Genomic DNA, 13041 nt, shown 5'->3' with positions numbered 1-13041 from the left:
GCTGCTGCCACCGCCAACCACCAGCAGAAGTCCCTTTTCTTATAGTGATCTGATACAACTGTTCTCCTTATGTAACTGAATGATATTTGAGTACTCATTCACCAAAATGGGTGCCACCACAGCCTAGCAGTTTCATCAGACTTCAAAGTGGCAATTAAAAGCACATTTTAAGCTGGATGTGGTGGCACACGCCTTTAATCCCAGCACTCAGGAGGCAGAGGCAGCTGATCTCTGAGTTTGAGATCAGCCTGGTCTACAGAGTGAGTTCCAGGATAGCCAGGGATACCCAAAGAAACCCTGTCTCGAAAAAAATAAAACAACAACAAAAAAAAAGGGGGGGAAAAGCCGGGCGGTGGTGGCGCACACCTTTAATCCCAGCACTCGAGAGGCAGAGGCAGGCGGATCTCTGTGAGTTCGAGGCCAGCCTGGGCTACCAAGTGAGTTCCAGGAAAGGCGCAAAGCTACACAGAGAAACCCTGTCTCGAAAAACCAAAAAAAAAAAAAAAAAAAAAAAAAAAAAGGGGGGGGGGCGGGGGAAGCTTGAAGGCAACAAGAGAAAAATAAATCCTCACTTACAAGCTGATGTTTCACCCAGCAGGAGAAACCCAAAGGCAGTAAGAACACAATAGAAATACATTAAGAAAACAAACTGTCAACTTGGCTCTGGCTGGCCTTGAACTCAAGAGATCCAACTGCCTCTGCATCCTGAGTACTTGGATTAAGGGACTATGCCACCATACCAGGTATAAATCATACTTTGAAAAACACCGTTGAAAGGAAAGAAAGATTAAAAACAAACAAACAACCCCCCGACAAATAATCATCAATTAGAAGACAATACTGTAAAACTAAACTCTGCCCACTGTACCAAGAAGTAACAGAAAACAATACTGTAAAATAATAGGACTTCCCAAATTCATCTAAAAGTCAACATAATTCTATTAGAATACCAACAAGGTTTTTCAGAGAAAATGACAAGTTAATCCTAAAACCAAATAGCATACAATAACCAAATCAATCTTGAAAACAGTGTCAAGTTTAAATTTAATCATGAAGTTATGGTACCAGCTAACATAAAGACAGAACAAGTCCAGCATGTAGGCAGAGACACAAATAATACTTCTAGTTTGAGACTAGCCCAAGTTAGAGTGAGAATTCCTCTCAACAACAACAAATAAACAACCCCCCCCCCAAAAAACAACAACAACCAACAACAATGGAATAGAATTTAGAGTCCAGAAACAAACCCATACAGTTATGGTCAACTTTCTACATGGGGCAAAGTCATTTACAGGGGAAGAGAACTGTCTTTCAAGTGGTACTGGGATAACTGTATATTCACATGCAAAAGAATGAAATTAGGACCTGACCTTATACGATAAAACAATTAAAGGGTGGATTAAGGCCTAACTGTAAACAGTGAAACCAGAAAACTCAAGGGTTAAGCACAGTGGCTCACACCTGGAATATTAGCACTCAAGAGGCAGAGACAAGAAGACTGCCCCGAGTTCAAAGCTAATCTTTCTACACAGCCAAGTTCAAGGCCAGCCAGAGACACATACATAGTGAAACTCCATCTCAAAATGGGGTGGGAATGGAGGTGGAGGTCCTACATGACCTTAGTTTAGTGCATTTTTAGACAGTAACACCCTAAGCATAAACAATAAAAGGAGAAACAGAGACAGTGGATTTTATCAAAATTAAACTTTTGGCTGGCCGTGACAGTGCATGCCTGTAATCCAAGTAATCAGGTGGCTGGAGCAGGAAGGTTTTCAGTTCTAGGCCATTTAGGGGTAGCCAAACAAATTCCAGGCCAGCCTGACCTACACTGTAAGATCATGCCTCAAAATAAAACAGCTGAGGATGTCACTCAGTGGTAAAATATTTGTCCATATGTACAAAGTTGTAGGTTTGCTCAATTCCAGCATGGCAAAACAGACAAGTAAGCAAGCAAACCAACAAACAAAAACCATTTGTGAGGGGCTAGAGAGATGACTCAAGTGGTAAGGGTTAATTGGTTTTTCAGAGGACCGAGTGTGTTCCTAGTATCCACATTTAGGTAGTTCACAACCACCTGTAGTTCTAGCTCCAGGAAATCTGATGCTCTCTTCTGGCCTCCACAGACATCTGCACTCACATGTGCATATGCGCGCGCGCGCGCGCGCGCGCGCGCGCACACACACACACACACACACACACACACACACACACACACACACACACACACATTTAAAAATAACATTTAAATAATTTAAAACAACAATAAACATTAACAAATCCTTTTGTCAAGTAAAAGACATATTAAGAAGGTAAAAAAAATAGCCGGGCATGGTGGTACATGCCTTTAATCCTGGCACTTGGGAGAAAGAGGCAGATGGATCTCTCTGAGGCCAGCCTAGTCTACATGGTGAATTCCAGGACAGCCAGAGCTATATAGTGATACCCTGTCTGGAAAAAATAAAGTGGAAAAACCCACAAAATGGGAAAAGTATTTGCAAATCCTATCATATAAGAGATATGTGTCTCAAATATACCAAGAATGATAGGACTGGGGATATAGCTTAGTTAGTAGAGTGCATGAACAAGGTCCTAAATCCAATCCTCAGCAATGCAAATACAAAAACATCTAAAAGCAACACAAAACCCGAGTAACTGAAAAGAACACAATTTTTAAATGATCCAGGAATCTGAGTAGACTTTTACCCAAGAATAGCACTTTTTACTCACTAGGATGGCTAGACCAAGTGTTAGGTAGTAAACATGGTTGAAAAGGCTGGGCATGTAGCTCAGCTGGCAGACTGCTTGCCTAGCATGCATAAGGCCATAGTTCCATTTCCAACACTATGTAAACTTGGCATGGGGACACATGGCTATAATTCCAGACAGGAGGAGTAGGAGTTCAGCTACCGAGAGAGGTGAGTCTGGGCTACTGAGATCTGTCTCAAACTAATAACACTCGTGAGACTATAGAGAAGCTTGAACACTCCCATGATGCCTGTGAGTATATAAAATGGTGCAGCAACTTTGGAAAACAATTTCATAGCTGCTTAAAGCAATTAAGAATTACACTTTAATACAGACATTCTATTCCTAGGTATATAGCCAAGAGAAATAAAAAACATGTCCACACATTAACCTGTAAACAAATGTTCCCAAGAGCATTATTCATTATAGCTAAAAGGTGGAAACCCAAATGCCTAAGAACAATGGTTCTCAACCTGTGGGTCATGACCCCTTGGGGGATACTGAATGACCCTTTCGCAGAGGTCACATATCAAATATTTACATTATGAGTCTTAACAATAGCAAAATTACATTATAATTCATAACAATACCAAAATTATTATGAAGTAGCAACTAAAATAATATTATGGTTGGGGGTCACCACAACAAGAGAAACTGTATTAAAGGGTTACAGCATTAGGAAGGTTGAGAACCACTGCCTAAGATGAGTGGATTTAGAAAAACAAAAAACCCAGTATATTTAAACAATGAATACATTAATTCATACAAAGAATGAAGTTGGTACATGCTACAATGTAGAGATCCCTGAAAATGCCATGCTCACAGAGAAAGAAGCAATTACAGACCATGCATTATATAAGAATCTATAGACAATGTTAGAAATAGGCAAACACACAGGAAACTGGAAATTCCCTAGGACCAGAGCTGGATGAAACATTGGGGGGTGGTGGTGGTGGTGACAGCTAATATATTCTATAGTCAACTGTGGTGTGGTTGCAGAACTCTGTGGTCTGTGGGATCAACTCAAAACCACTGAATTCTAATTTCAAGAAAAAAAAAAGTTGTGTCTATATAGGATGTGTATGTAGTGTGTGTACACATGTGTACTAGTTAGTGTATGTGTACTTGTGTATAGGAGCTAGAGATGTTGGCTTATCTGTCTTTATCACTCTCCACCATTTTATTTGATTCAGGATCCCTCACTGAACCTGAGGCTCATCAATTTATCTAGACTGGCTGATCAAAGAGCTTTAGGAATCTACCTGTCTCTGTGTCCCTGGGACCTGAGATGATTATAAGAAGCCAAGACTGCCTGTTTCCATGGTGTTATGTAATGCTACTAGCTGTCTCAAACTCCTGCTAAACATGGCTTCCCCACCATGATGGGCTGTCCCTTTGGACTGTGAACCAAAATAAACTCTACCTTCTTTAAATGGTCACAGCAATGATAAAAGTAACTAATCTAATTACCTAGGTAGTTCTTAAATCCAGTGACAAGTGTCCTTATAAGAGCTACATAGAATAGCCAGGCAGTGGTGCTATAAACCTTTAATCCCAGCACTTGGGAGGCAGATGCAGAAGGATCTCTGTGAGTGCAAGGCCAGCCTGGTCTACAGAGTGAGTTCCAGGACAGCCAGGGCTACACAGAGAAACCCTGTCTAGAAAAACAAACAAACAAACAAAGCCACACAGGAGAATCATACAGAAAAGAAAGCTTTGTAAATGCCCAGAAGACATGGCCACCAGCCAAGTAAGCCAAGGAACATCTACAGTCAGTGATCAGAACACAGGTCTGCACCCTTGCACACCAGGCTCTTTATCAATTGAGCTACCCTTCTACCCTTGCCTTCCCAGTCTGTCTGTCTGTCTCCCTCCCTCCCTCCCTTCTTTTTCTTCCTGACATTGTCTAATGTAGTTCAGGCTGAATTAAGCTTGCAATCCTTCTCAGTTTCTCCAGTGCTAGGATTACAGGTGTGTACCACCAACCCAGACATAAACATACAAATAACATTATACAGGTAGATTTCTGAGACAGGGTTTCTCTGTGTTATAGCCCTGGCTGTCCTGGAACTCACTCAGATCTGCCTGCCTCTGCCTCCCAAGTGCTGGGATTAAAGGCGTGCGCCACCATCTTGCCACAATCTGTATATTGTAAAATGGACAGATTGTGATGCTGTTGTTGTTGTTATTATTATTATTATTATAAATGTACCTCAATTACAACTTAGTATTCAGTTACCAAAATATTAGTAATATATAGAAGTTTTTCTAGTCCTTCTGTAGTCTGAAGCATACTTTTCTTTCCTAAATAGAGCTTTACTCTGTAGCCCAGGCTGGCCTGGAGCTAACAACCCTTCTGTCTGGGCTTCCCACATGCTGGGATTACAGGTGTGAACCCACCATCATATCTGGCTAGTCTGAAACTTTCAAACATGTAGCATTTAAACTGCATTAAAATTGCCTCACCTGTAATTTCATCAAAGGCAAAATCTCTATGTCAATTCTGACTTTATATTTTCTTAGCTATTGCTAATTTTTCCTACATTTTATTAATGTCATGCATTCTCCATCTTCAATAACCTCCCCTCCCTAATGGGACTTAAGGCCTGTTCAACAGGAGGGAAATTATGCTGGTACTAGAAACCCAGCCACCTGCCAAGGCTGGTGAGGTCATGGATCTTGGAGGAGAACCTACAGCCACCACTTGACTCTTACAGCATAATCCTGAACTACATTCTAAATCCTTGTCCTTGTCCCCACTGCTTAAGTGCAGTCTCCACTCCCCATCAAGGAAACTTCTCTTTGTAAAAGTCAGGGACCATTACAGAAAACTACAACCAATCAAAATGCAGATTGTGGAGCTCAGTCCCAGCGTATACATTTATATAACTTCTGTGTCTAAGGCTCAGGAATTGTTGAGGAAGAAGGAGTGAAAAGACTGTAAGAGCCAAAGGAACAGGCAATTTGCTGAGATTGTATCTTCTAGAAATATCAGAAGCTACATCCATGAAGTCTCATAACATGGCTGCCTAAACGTTATTTGAAAAGGACAGGATGAAACCAATAGATAATGCTTATGTGAAATGGAAAACTCAAGAGGCCTCAACCTAGACCAAGAACTACAGGCAACTAAAACACGCTGAGAGTGGGAGAAACAGCCTTCCCCAGGGAAGAGTGCAGTTATCCAATTTTAGATCAGCTCTGGAGACATAAACATACAAATAACATTATGCAGACTGAGAAGGTTGCATTTATCTACTTAGGAATACACACACACACACACACACACACACACACACACACACACACACACACACACACACACACACGTTCTCATATGTAACAAGAATTAAAGAAAAAGAGGCCATGAATTTGAAAGAGAACAAAGTAAAGGAGGCATGTGGAAGATTTGTAGGGAGGAAAAAAGGGAGAAAATGATGTAATTCTATTATAAGCTCAAAACAAAACACCACCAAAACAAACACCATTACTTTGGCCTCAGAAAGGCCTGGGAACATATAAACCCGAGTGGTAGATGCGGCGAGCTGGTGTGGGCAGAGCGGACTCAGCACCGGCCTCTAGTGGGCCGACCTAGCAGCGGGTAGGGGGCATAATTAAAAACAAAGAAAGAAAGGCCTGGGAACACACTGGAAAAGGAGGTACAATGTACCCATTTTCCTACTAAGTGTGCTTCTTTCCCTGCCCCGCATACCATATACTTCTGTCCACAACCCTAACAGCATCACCGTCTACTCAGTTCCTGGGAATGGGAGTCATCCAAGGCTCCTGGTTCCCTCCCACAGGCCAATGTCTTGTTCCTGTCTTTTGCCAGCATTTCTCCTCTTCATTCCCAAAGTCATTCTTATCCACATGGCCCCAGACCAGCTCCCTATATCCTTCATGGCAGATGTCTCTAGTTCATCACTAACTGGTACTTTTACTCGACTACTTGAACACTGCCAGTGACAGAAGCAAGCCTCTGAAGTTACTTCCCTTCTCTCCTTTAGCCACATTAGTACTGTTCGTTGGCCTGTGTTTTCTGAAACTAATTTAGCTGTTGATCCTTGTGTATATGAAGGACCCATATCCCAAGGTGCTCCTTAAAAGTTCAGTTCAGCCGGGCGGTGGTGGCGCACACCTTTAATTCCAGCACTTGGGAGGCAGAGACAGGCAGATTTCTGTGAGTTTGAGGCCAGCCTGATCTACAGATTGAGTTCCAGGACAGGCTCCAAAGATACACAGAGAAACCCTGTCTCAAAAAAACCCAAACCAAACCAAACAAACCAAAAAAAAAAAAAAAAAAAACAAACAAACCCAAAACAAACAAACAAACAAACAAAAAAGGACAAAAGTTCAGTTTAATGTCACATCTGTCAAACAGTTTACATGTATCTCCTTGGCCTTCCTTCTTGTCCCTGCCTCCCTCCCAGTCCTTCATGGGTAAGCAGAGGCTACAACCCCAGAACACCCGGGCCCCAACTCACCCTGCGGTTCCGGTTGTGATCCATAGTCTTGAGATGCTTTTGGATGATTCCAAACTGCATCGGGATGAAGAGGTCACAGGCTGCACAATGGGCTGCCTCCACCTTCTTTACAAAATGCTCCATAGCAATTTCTGTAGGGGCAGAGGAAAGCAGTCATCATGGTCTCAAGTGCCAAAGACATCAGACTCGCTTAACTTTCCCTGCCACTTCTCCAGGAGCCTGAGACTCAGTGACCAGAGGCACATCACATCACTGCACTGAGAAGCAGAGAAGGGCAGGCTAGGGGCCTGCCTACCTGGTGGCAGCCATCCTGGTGGATGGAACCTCCTCACCTTGGGTCAGATCTTGGTCTCTGTAGATTTGTTGGATCAGACCATCAAGGTCCTCCACAGTTTTTCGGAGCTCCTCTGTCTTCTTGGTCTTGTTGGTGACATATTCCTATCAGAGACATAGATGTTTGTGTCGACTGCCCAGGGGTGCCAGAGACTGGAGACATCAGCAGCAGATGCGCTACTCAGAAGCTTACCTGCAGGAAGTCAGCAGTCTGCTTGGGAAGCTTGGTGCCTACATATTTGAAGTGTTCCTTGTGGAACTTGCTATCAAGGTGGCTACCCATCTCATCCTCATAGAAGGTCCGGTATTTGCAGAGAGAACACACAAACTGGATCCTGCCACAGGAGGGAAAGAAGCAGATGAGGCTGCAAGGGTCCCAGGAAATGTCACTGCTACTTCACCCAACCCAGCTGCAGGCCTTGAAACAGGCCTCGATTTGAAGTGCAGTCCCAGCAGAGGGGTAGGCTGGGACTGATAGGGTCAGGAGCAGGCTGCAGTTACAGCAACGTGGGGGTTAGGGGAAGAACTCTTCCTTCCCACAGGCAGGAGGCTGGGACCCGAGGCAGCTACTGCTGCAACAGGCCAAGAGTCGCTGGAAGGTTGTCGGAGGGCCTCTCTACCAAGGCTGGGCAGGAGCTTGTACATTTGGCCCAGATGGGGACCAGAAGGAAGGATGCCCTGGCGAGAGCCAGGAGGCTCTGAGGTGCAGAGTGGAGTACGCAGTCCCGAGGCAGTGCCTGAAAAGGTGCTGCATCTTCCTTCTGGGGTCGGGGGGACTCAAAGGCCCAGCCCATCCTCTGCTCAGAATGCCTGGGGGTGGTGTCAGGAGGGACGGGAGGCAGCAGGCCTGGGCACCTGCTGCCTCATCTTCCTCTTCCAAGAAGAGACCAGTCTGAGCTGGAAGGAGGGTGCCCGCCTGGCCTGCCAGAGGGCAGCCTGGAATCACTGGGCGAGGTGCTCTGTCTGGGCCTCGTGTCCACAGCAGAAGCCTGGGGTCTAGGGCCTGGGCTGGAACAGGCCGCCGTGGCAAGGGGCGGAGGAGGCCAGCCGCCACCGAGGCCTCGGGGCGGGTCCCTACCTCTGCCGGACGTCCTTATCTGGGCCACGGGGTCAGCTTTGTCTGAAGAGCCCAGGGGCCGGGCGCCGGCGAGGCTGAGTGGAAGGTCCAGCAAGAGCAAGAGTCTGAGGCGGAGGAGGCAAGCGCCATTGCGGGAGCCCTGAGGGCAGACAGACCCGACCAAGGGGCGTGAAGGGCTCAGCCACAGACAGGCCCGGCCAGAGGGGGCCGGTGGGCAGGGCCAACAGCAGACCCAGAGGCTGCCATAGCCCACTGGTGCTGTTATCTCTCCTGGGCACGGCGGCGGCCTCTTGGCAGCTAGCTGGGGTGGCACAGGCGCCTTGGACCTTGAGTCTCTGATGAGCTGGCCCCCTCCCTCAGGGGCATCGGGCCCCCTGCGCACCTCAGGGCTTGTGCGCTGAGTGACCTAGCGCTGGAACTTCTGGGTAATCGTGCTGAGCAGGGCCAGGTCTCAGGCCACAGGTGGCAGCGGTCGCCAGGTGGCCACAGAGGGGCAGGGGACGAGTCTGGACTTGGGAGCTGGGCCTGGCGGGAAGCAGGGTCCATGCACAGCAGAGCAGGTGGCGGCTCCCAAGGGAGGCCAGAGGGCGGCGAGATGGCAGAGTTATGGCCCTGCTCTCCTGGTAGCAGCCCCAGAGCGAGGCAGAGTCAGGGGGACAGAGGGAAGACAGTTACCTTTCCACCATTCGGTCTCGCTGTCGTTTTTTCTGCTTGTCTTGGCTTTTCTTGCTTGCCTGCAACTTGCGCTTGGCCTGGCTGCTCTCATCCTGGGCGGTCAGGGCCCCTGTGGTAACAGAAAGGCAAAATTACGAGCAGGACTCTAATAGATTAGACCCTGTGGCCTGTGGCTGAATCACCCGCTGTCCACTCCAGAGGGTCCATCTGAGAGCAGCTGTATACATAAAGCCTCAGGCCATGAGCAGGGCTGGGTGCCCTGGGCTGAGCATGAAGTAGATTTGGCTTAGGCACCAGGAGAGGGGGTACACGTGCTGACCCCTCTATTTTCCGGAACACGCTCACTCTCTGCAGAGTGGGTGCAGAGAAGCTAGAAGGCAAAGACAGGCTGTCTTGGTGGGAACACAGGCGTGTTCAGAGGGACTGGGTGGCGGGATGCAGGGAGGCCGATCGCATGGCCCTGCCCACCCCCCACCGGGCACCGCGGCAACAGTGGGCTGAGGCTGGATTTACTGTTAGGTACCTGCTGGCGCTCATCACTCAGGTGGGGGGACACGGACTCCCAACAAGGGCTGGAGAGGCGCTAAGGGAGAGGACACGCAAACCAGAGCCGTAAAAACTGCACCAAGGGTCCCAGCTCGGACACCAGCCACTGAGGACTCGGAACTGTGTGTTACTGAGGGACCAAGGGGAGGGGGTGTGCCTGGGGCTCCCCACATTTTTGCTTGCTGCCCCCACCTGAAGGCAAAACCAAAGTGCTAGGCTGGGGGCCACACCATTAATAACCTTCTCTTAGGAAGAACAGGCAGACTGGGAGGGCAAAATAAGACGAAGCCGTTCCTACATATACCCAGTCCCATAAGGAAGGTCCCCAGCCAGCCATATTTCTGCCACAACCCTGCCCTCAGCTGGATCCCTCCCACTACAAGCACCTGGAAGAGCCTCCCCAGTACCTAGGTACCCCTGGAAAACTTACCTTTTTCTGAATCTTCTTTGCCTTCTTCTCTCCCATCCTCTTTTCCCTCCTCGTCCTCTCCTTCCTAACACACAATTTTAAAATTCCACTTTTTAAAGGGCAGTTACTTATACTGGCTCTAAAGGATTAAGGGTCAGGACCGGGAGCATCATCCCCTTCCCATCATCTGCTGCACAGAGGCCTGCACATCCCCACCTCTCCCAAGGAAACACATTGCTAGTGTGCTAGCCACTCACCACCTATGCATACGGGTGACACCACATTGCCTGTGACCCCTGTAGCAAAGCCTCCTAGGCCCCCCCCTGCAGAAAGCAGGAGCCTGGGGTCCAGGGTTACTTACTGCTCGGGAGCCTTTCTCCATTGCCTCAGCACTTTCAGTACCCTCTGCAGCTTCCCCCTCAGTGCCTTCATCTACAAAGGGAGAATAGGCGAGCTCAGTCCAGGAGCCTCCTGGGGGCAGGGAGCAGGACCCCAGGCTGCCCAACTTACCATTGTCCGAGTCACTGTTGTCTGAGCAGTCTGTTCTCGTAGCTTTGCTGTCTGGCTCATCAGGACTGCCACCCAGCTTTCTCTTCTTCTTTTTCGTCTGGGTCAGAAAGAATGAGCCAAGTTAGAGGTGGTAGCCATAGTGGTAGCCATACCCCAGCAAAGGTCAGGAGAGGTATGCCAGCTTACTCACCCGGAAGTCAGCTGTGGTCCAGGTCTTCCAGGTCCGCCTCATCTGCTTCATGCCATTGCCAAATCCAAAGCCAAATCGGGAGCCACCAGAGAAGGCACCCCCACCACGCATGCCCTGGAACATGCCATACTCGGGGATGATGTTCTGGGAGAAGAGGGAAGGCAGCCGGGAGGCACCAGGCATGCACTGGCCCCGGGCCCCCATGGGGTCTTCCCACATGCGCCCATAGCCCGAGGCCATTGGCCGTCCACTCCGGGCATCCCGGGCCCAGCCCTGAGCCCTTGGACCAAATGTATCTCCTCCACGCATTCGAAACTGGTCACGGTAGGCATCGTATTGGCCCTCATAGGCCATTTCCATCTCAGGGTCAAGCTCGCCATAGTCATAGCCAGACCTGTAGAGGTCTCGTTCACTCAGGATGGCCCTTGAGTCACAGGCCTCATAGGAGTCATATCTGTGGAGACACATGGCAAGCATCAAGGAGAGGCCCTTGAAGTTCCTCAACTCCAAATGGCCTAGCCTATAGCTCTTGCCCTGTCCTACTCAGTCACTCCCAGTCTTAGCCCAACAGAAAATTCTATAAGATAGGCTTGTTGTTGTTCAGAAAAGCCACAGAATAGAAGATCAGAGGCAGCAAGAGTTCCTCATGGGGAACTTGAACACAGCCATGCACCTGTTTGGAGACCCTAAAGAGTGACAGATGGAAGGATAGCTCTTATCCAACTGAGGGACAAGGCTGCTTCCACAGCCTTTCAAGAGTATTTAACCTATGGTAATTACAATGGCCAAAGCTATTCCTTATGATCAGAGCTAGGCACAATGAATGCTTTTTCAATATCTATGAGAACACTGCGCTAGTTCCATCTTCGATGGTTGGGGGTACCCTTAAATCCTGTAAAGCTCTTACTACCTAGAACAAGTGATACGAAATGTGGAACATTTCTCAGGAGATATTATGAGCTTACCAAGGGGTCAGAAAGGGCTGGGTTTGTAGTTCAGCTGTAGAGCACTTGCCCAGCTTCAAGGCTGGGGGTTCTAGCTCTAGCACTGAAAACAGGCAAACAAAAAACTCAACACAGCACCTAATAAGGAGGCTGGACCACTTGCCTAGGACAGAGATGGTTTACCCTCAGCTATAGCCCAGGCTTAGGCTCACTTCCCACACACCTCACAGGTATAGGGCCCTCTCTGCACTTTCTTCTCCAAGCCTCACTGGGAAGCATCAACACTTGCAAAAGATAAGGCATCTGACATTTATCCCAGGCACCACTCCAAGGTATTATGGTATAGCAAGCTGCCCTGCAGCAGTGTGGACCATGTAAGCCAAGTCTCTTGCTCTTCCTCAGGAGACCTGGGGCTTTATTTGGTCCTCCCAGAGACCAGCCCAGCCCCTCCCTCCTCACTGTCTGGTCTCCCTCATCTATCACTCGAAGCTATCCAGTGTCCCTTCATCCTATGCTAGAAATATATGTGCCCTTCTTACTATGGCACAAGCACTCCTGAACCAAACTGAAACCAATTCAGCCAATGACCACACACATGGGGGATCCTCTGCAGTAGGACAGATTTGAGGGTGAGGAGCAGTCCTACCATTTATTTACACTCAGGCAAAGGCTGTGACCTGCTTGCACTTCAGTAGCCCTATCTACAAAACCAGGACAAAAGTTTGCCCCAGGGATGCTTTCAACAAGTACACACTTATAAGACACCAGCAAGTGGCCATTAAGTACTCTTATCTGCCTAACCTCTTGGGTGGAGATGACTAGGCTCCCAGAAGTTAGCCCCAAAGGCTTATCTCATCCTTCTCAGCAAACCCAATTTGCCCTGCCCTGGCACTATGCAAGATTTAAAATTTAGACTGAATACCTAACTGTCATGATACTCTACTCCTGAGGAGCCATTCTGTGGGTTTGGTAAAGACAACTGGGGCCTGCTTGCTCCCCTGCACACGGGGGAGTTGGCCATGGGGTTAGCAGGGAGGACGACAGGTCAGAAAAGGGGAGCACAGTGGACCTCATTAGGAGCACAGCATCTGGGGAGCACAGAGCAAGGAGAGAAAAAGCAGACACCA

The 13041-nt window shown here is 48.0% G+C and overlaps 1 protein-coding gene across 3 annotated transcripts in view; it reads right to left on the bottom strand.

The window, feature by feature from the left end:
- The window catches only part of Akap8l (A-kinase anchoring protein 8 like), a 33834-nt gene that overhangs the window by 8170 nt on the left and 12623 nt on the right, over window positions 1–13041 (bottom strand). For all 3 annotated transcript variants that reach the window (XM_052746766.1, XM_052746767.1, XM_052746768.1), the window contains 8 exons: window positions 10971–11424; window positions 10781–10877; window positions 10632–10702; window positions 10292–10355; window positions 9316–9424; window positions 7756–7897; window positions 7562–7667; window positions 7230–7360 (listed from right to left, as the gene is read on the bottom strand). In XM_052746766.1, the coding sequence (XP_052602726.1) occupies window positions 7230–7360; window positions 7562–7667; window positions 7756–7897; window positions 9316–9424; window positions 10292–10355; window positions 10632–10702; window positions 10781–10877; window positions 10971–11424 (1174 nt within the window). The remainder of the gene's footprint in view (window positions 1–7229; window positions 7361–7561; window positions 7668–7755; window positions 7898–9315; window positions 9425–10291; window positions 10356–10631; window positions 10703–10780; window positions 10878–10970; window positions 11425–13041) is intronic.

Source organism: Peromyscus californicus, unplaced genomic scaffold (genome assembly GCF_007827085.1).
Source record: "Peromyscus californicus insignis strain IS unplaced genomic scaffold, ASM782708v3 Scaffold_1__1_contigs__length_55948999, whole genome shotgun sequence".
Lineage (NCBI taxonomy): Eukaryota > Metazoa > Chordata > Mammalia > Rodentia > Cricetidae > Peromyscus > Peromyscus californicus.
The sequence above is the reverse complement of the archived record's forward strand: the minus strand, read 5'-3'. Positions and strand labels throughout refer to the sequence as shown.